The sequence below is a fragment of the Athene cunicularia genome (genome assembly GCF_003259725.1).
Source record: "Athene cunicularia isolate RWA chromosome 1 unlocalized genomic scaffold, athCun1 chr1_part1, whole genome shotgun sequence".
NCBI lineage: Eukaryota > Metazoa > Chordata > Aves > Strigiformes > Strigidae > Athene > Athene cunicularia.
The window spans coordinates 56200872-56207268 of NW_020799091.1; the positions used below are offsets into that span (position 1 = coordinate 56200872).

The 6397-nt window shown below is 35.7% G+C and overlaps 1 protein-coding gene across 17 annotated transcripts in view; it reads right to left on the reverse strand.

Annotated features, from left to right (window-relative positions):
* The window catches only part of DOCK9 (dedicator of cytokinesis 9), a 115046-nt gene extending 109255 nt beyond the window's left edge, over positions 1 to 5791 (reverse strand). For 11 of the 17 annotated variants that reach the window (XM_026852588.1, XM_026853010.1, XM_026852925.1 and 8 more), the window contains exon 1: positions 5196 to 5791. In XM_026852588.1, coding sequence (XP_026708389.1) covers positions 5196 to 5357 — 162 coding nt within the window. In that variant the 5' untranslated portion in view covers positions 5358 to 5791. The remainder of the gene's footprint in view (positions 1 to 5195) is intronic. The other 6 variants (XM_026853691.1, XM_026853783.1, XM_026853424.1 and 3 more) reach the window with 2 other exon arrangements.
* Between the last annotated feature and the right edge of the window lie 606 nt (positions 5792 to 6397).

Here is a 6397-nt window from a genome sequence, read left to right on the forward strand (position 1 = left end):
CCCCCCCCCAAATCCCCTGCTGCTATATTCAAAGGGAACATCTTTTCTACCTGGATGCAACCTAACCGCCATATTTCGGGGGTCAGATATCTTTCTGTGCTAGTCCAGCCTATATTGTCATGGATGAACAAAGGCTTACGCATGTAGACTTGACCAACAATCCTCAAATAATTTTTCCTGAAGATACAATGTTTAATCTTATTTTTTGCATGCCAGTGCACTGAGTGCCTGTCAACCTATTCCTGATATTCCTCCCATGTGCACGTTTTTAAGAAGTATATTTGCTGCAGGAACTACACATTCAGTGAATTTGGGCTGCAATTTCCCCTACTGAGAGGGCAGAGATGGACATTCAAGCATTCTTCTCAAAAGAGTCTAATGAAAGGTCAAACAAAAAAGTCTACAGAAACCATCAGGAGATGTAGCCAAAACTACAAGTCAGCACATAAGACACCAGGTATTTATTCACCCAAAGCAATAAGATGAAAGAAGGTAAAAGAAGTGCTCTCATTCAAGTAACCCATGAAAAACTGTATTAGATGCTGTAGTCATACATGTCTGTGTCTTCCTTAGTAAGAGGCCTAATGAAGTCTAATGCTCCAGTTGCTGATGAATAAAAGCCACTTGTAATAGAGTTGCAAGCTGAAGCAAGCAAGTTATGAGTGAAATAACAGACTAAACCATACAAATTATGTGCACAGCATTAGGGAATTGCTGCATATGATGTTTAAGCCCATTAAAAAACAAAAAAACAAAAAAAAAACCAACAAAAGAACAAACACCAACTTCCACTTACTCAGCAGAATTACTTCCTTAGAACTCTTAGATATTTCTACTTTCTTTCTACTAAGCTTCTCTATTTAAACAAGTTCATATTAATTTGTTAATTCAGACAGCAAGAACAGACCTCAGTATAAGGCCTTTTAATAAATGAACATTTTAAGGTTTATTTTAAACACATCTCATGTTAAATCAAGAAAAGTAATTTTTGAAAAAAATCATATACATATAATTCAATGCTATTCTGAAATGAAAATATTTGCAACTTGAATGTCTACTGTGGAGTTATTTCCAGAATTACACAGCTCACTGCTGTCATTAATCAATATTACATGTACAGACTTTGATACCAGTTGAAGATGTCACAGTTTATTAATAAACCAAATGACTCATGAGCAACACAGAAAGAGCAATCACACAAAAACTCAGTAACACCTAATGATGATGTTGCTGTCAGGTCAATAAGTGACATGGACTAAGAAACTGCAGTTACTAAAATACAAGGTTAATGGTTCTGTTTCAGGCAAATACATAAATCTATCCTGTTAAAAGCTGGACATACAACATTTCAGATGCTTCTTGGAAATTGTGTAAGCATAAATTAAGTTATTCAAATTAAGGATATTTCCAGATCAGACAAAAATTAGGACTACTTAAAATTATTAGTCCACATCTTGCACGCGCTACAGCTACTAAACTACCTTGAAGCAGGTTTACCAACTACAAGGTTCTAAAGATGAATGAGAGAAATGACAGTGTTGAATAGGCCATTAGAAGCAAACTAAGCAGAAAACATTTCATGCATGGAAAAAAAACAAGTTGCTTTCTGCAATTTTCAGACAAATATAAAGAGAAAAACCTGCTAATGTCCTTCAGCACAGTCTGTCTCACTTCAGAATTTTCTAGCTCCCCCATCAGCATTACTAGCACACTCACCTAGCCTCTTCCTTCACTGAATATTTCAAGGGGTTTATTAGAAAAACAAAAACTTTTAAGATGTTGTTAGTTTTACTGTCACCACATCATTCTCCCTTGCTCATTTTCCATCTTTGTCTACCATCTGAAACAGCTGTTTAGGCCCCAAACCATACAGTAACACTTCACTCTTATTGTATAACCAATGACTGATTACAAAAAAAAAGGAATTTTAAAGGCCACAAAAAAACTCTCCTCTCAAAAAAAAAAAAAAAAGGCCATGAAAAAACTCTCCTAACTAAGATATTGTAACACAGTAGAAATAACAGTAATATCATGCTGAGAATGGATTAAAAAAACCACAGGAAAATCAAAACAAAATAATGTACAACAAGCATTCAAGCTACTATTTTGAAACTATATCCTTCCATTTAGTACAAAATTAAGCAATTTAGAATGTTTTCTCTATATTTGCAGAAAATAAAAATGCCCTAGGTAGACAGACATTTTGGGAAAACACATTTTCATTAATTTTGATGCAACTTTTAATAGTGTCCCAAACTAAATTTAATGTTTTACTAAAACATTGATTTTTATCCAAGTGGACCTAAGGACCCTAAGAGATCTGTGTTCTAGCAAGATAAAGTGTATATGACAGGCTAGAAATGTTCCCAAAGATAAGTTACAGCATTTTCATTGCAAGTTTGAATTCTATCAGTTGGATATAAACTGTACTCCTGAGAAGACATTCTCACCTAGGCTTCAGTTTACATTTCCTTCAAGCAGTCAAAAGAGCAGACCTGCTTCAGATAAAACTTTAATTAGATTTAATTAAATGTTAGATAAAACCTCCTGACCTCTGGATTACAGGGTAACTAAGAGAAATGTATGCTAAATCAACTACTTCTGCTTCCTTATTTCTTCACAGAACAGGAGATTTTTCCTTCAAGGCTAACTACTTCCTGAGACCTGTCTTTTCACAAGAAATTTTCACAGATTTTCGACACTGGTTTTGCAGTGTGTTCTTAAATTAAAGGACTCCCTGAAAGTCACTGGTGTTTTGACAACAGCTCTATATCAGGAGATATTTGATCCAAAATAGCTGAATAGACCAGATACCGGGTAGAGCCCAAAAGGCACAGGTAAGAAATTGCAGCTTGAATATGTGTTACATCACAAACAAATTGGTGAAGCCATACACCCACACTTGCATCTGTTGCAACAACCACCAGAATGAAAAATACACAGCAAAGTTACACACTGCACTCTCTTTTGGTCTCGGCCATACAGCTGCTCTTCAGACAAGAGGATTTCTGCAGTCTTCACTTCCTTGCACGGCTTCTTAGTGAGAAGCAAGGAAGGTAATTTCTCCTCCTGAAAGCCACCCCCTCTTCAGAAGAGGTAGAGCTGGCCAAATGAGCTTTTCTAGCAGAGAGTACAAAAATTATCTAATTTAAGAGTTCTATGTATATACTTAGATGAGTTTCATAAAATCACTTGTCATTTTTGCCAGGACCACAGTACCTTCTCCCCTCTTTCCACTCTTCAGAGAATCCTGCTTTCCACACTTCAGGGACAAGTCACAGTAGCAACTGCTCCCCAGCTGCGGACAACATCTCAGAAAGCGATAGCCAGTGCCAGTTGGGATTATCAAGAGTGTGACCTTTTAATGAAGTCCCTTTTTTTCTTGTAAGATTATGACTTTTGTCCTTATGTACTACACTAGTCCAGTACAATGAGTAAGGAAGTCATTCTGACCTCTCAATTCCACACACTCTTCCACATTGACCTTCAGGTATTTATCTCAGGCAGAAACTCATCTTGATCTGCTACTTCCATATAAACCAAGCTGACAAAGCCATACAGGAAAATTCAAAACCACAGTATCATTATTTAAAAGCATCTAGAAATTGCAGAGGTAAAAAAGAACAAAACTAAGTGACAGATGTGGAACTTCGGTTGTAAACAGCAGACTAAGCATATTTTGTGCTTAATCTTGCCTATTTGCAAACCAATTCTGTAAGGCTAAACTAAAGAGAAAGTATTGCTGGAACTACCACATGGAAACAAAGACGGAGAAAAAAAAAAATTTCACTGCAACCTCCAAGTTCCAGTAATTCATATTACATTTTGAAAAAAAGTATTTCTTCATTCACTCATCTAACTATACATAGAATTTAAGCTCAGAAAAGGCATTAGGGCTTAAATTCAATGGAGAATAAAAGTTAATTAAAGTATTAATTGTCCAGAGTTTAACAAATGTCTAATAACTGTCTGTATGAGTCTAACTTAAAAATGGCTAACAGTGTAAAAAGGCTTCTAATACCTAGAGGAAGCCATTTTATTTTTAATATCAAACCATATTAAGAATTAATAAGACACAATACCATCATAAAGCATAATATACATACTTTAAGCATGTGAAGACAGTTCAGATTATTCTTGTATTCTTTCCTGGAATCTTATATGTGTGCATCCATGTACATAAATACATATGTGCATATACACACACACACACTTGTTTTTTCTTATATTTGAGTTCAGCAAGAAAGGACCTGAACAGCATAAAGACAACAAAGCTTTGTGAAATTTCTGTAGGCTTTCCATAACTGCAATTGCACAGCATGGGTATGCCAGCAGGCACTACAAGCTTGTCAAAATCTGTGCAGTTATTTCAGTTACCACACCCCTCTTATACCAACTATCTAGGCAGTGACAAAGCAATTAACAAGTAACCCTAAATTATTTTAAATAAATATTTAAATCCTTAATTAGCCCAATTCTTAAGCACGAAGTGCACATAAGCTATTGCAATTCCACCCCCTCAAGCCTAAATGCAATACATCTGACGCACAAATGCGTCATTAACCTGGGGGGTACAAAGAAGACAGTCTCACTTTAAAGCCCGTTTTCTTTGCACCAGGCAACACCTAAAAAAGCCTTGGGAAGCAAAGCAGGTTCAGAAACCAGTTATTACTCCCTTTAACCATTTTTTTCTTCTAGAATGCTCCTGTACCCCTTTCAGTAAGTTAAATAGAAATAGAATCGTTTCATAGAAAAAGAAGAAAATGTACTCAAATCCATCTGAAAAAAATAAACCTTAAATCCTGGGTTACTGTTTTCCCAACAATGCATTCCTTAGTTTTTCCAAATAACGTAATCATCTGTTGTTCTTCAATTGAAGTGCCAAATACATTCCAGGAGTATGTTTAGAAAGATCTAACAACAGACAATCTTCTATAACAAGGCTCATTATGGAGTGCAGATTCTTCAAAGCTATCAGTACAAATCTAAATGATATGAATACAAATCCTAAACTTTAACATTACAGCTTCATGCACACACGTGTTACATGTCACATACATGCACTAACATCCTACAATATCGACAAGGTATGTTCATGTCTGTACATAGTAGATGTTAAATAAAAATGGTATCTTGTTTGTAGTTTAGCTTTCAATTAGCAGATAAAATTATTAATGAAACAAGTTTGTATTTACCAGGCACGAATGAATCAATATTCCTGAATCTTCATTTGGCAAGCTGAATGCTGTGTATTCAAGGGCATTGTTTTCCCCTTGCTGCTTGCAAATATAACCACAGCTTCTCTCAAAAACTGTACGAATGCCTTTAAACAGAACCACGCTTGTAGTGCAACCCATTCCAAATCTGTTGAATTTTGCATTTCTAGCAGCCCTGATTGCATTTGCAGAATGTCTTCTTCCTTTGCTCGACTCTAATAATTTTCCTGTGCTTCACAGAAATATTTCTTTGTACAATCTTCATTATGTCCGACATTTAGTATGTTCCTTGACTAAAAACCATCAGCTACTGAAATGTAATCCTATTTGCTTAAGCCAAACACTGCCAAAAATCCAGCCGCAGAAGATGAAAATCAGAGGGTGAGGAAAAGCAAAAGATACCTCAACTGCAGAAGATAGAAGGCTTTCAGCATGTGCTATACTCCGCAACACAGATGAAAAGATATTCCAAAGGGTCAGGGAAAGAGCTCCTATATTTCAGAGATCCTTAGAACATAATCAAAGATGAAAGGAAACTGCAAAGATACTGCTGCAGCTTCTGCTGCCAGCCACAAAGAATCATCTGCTGCAAGAAAGCACTCTCCCAGAATGCTTAGCAAAGAGTTCGTACTGGCAAACATTTCTTTGCTTGACCTAAATGTGCTTTTTAGTGTTTAACACAAAAAACTTCAAAATAAAAAAAACTCAGAATATGAAGGGAAAATTCTTAAAACACTGCTGCTATGGGAAAAAAACCCAATGTGTTACATAAACCTACTTCAATCAAATCTACTGTTATCAGCAGGCTACTATCAGTTCAGGCAAACCACAAGGGAGCTGAAGGCTGTCTTCACTTTTTTTCTTTCTTCCTCACATGTAAAGTGATCAGTGAGTTCCCACCTGCTAGAAACTGACTTTATCTAGTCCTTGATCACAAATAGTTAATAGTCAGAAAAAAACCCACAAACAAAAAAAGAACACAGCTGAGTATCTAGTTCAGATCAGCATCCACATCTAAAGCAAAAATACAGAATAATATTTAAAATACATAAATTTCTTGGTTTTATAATGAATCACACCTATAGTGATTTAATTTATCACTACAGGTTCCTACTCCACATACTGTACTGGTATCTGTCTTACAAGTATGTAAATATCTTTGACACTGAAATGTTTGGGTT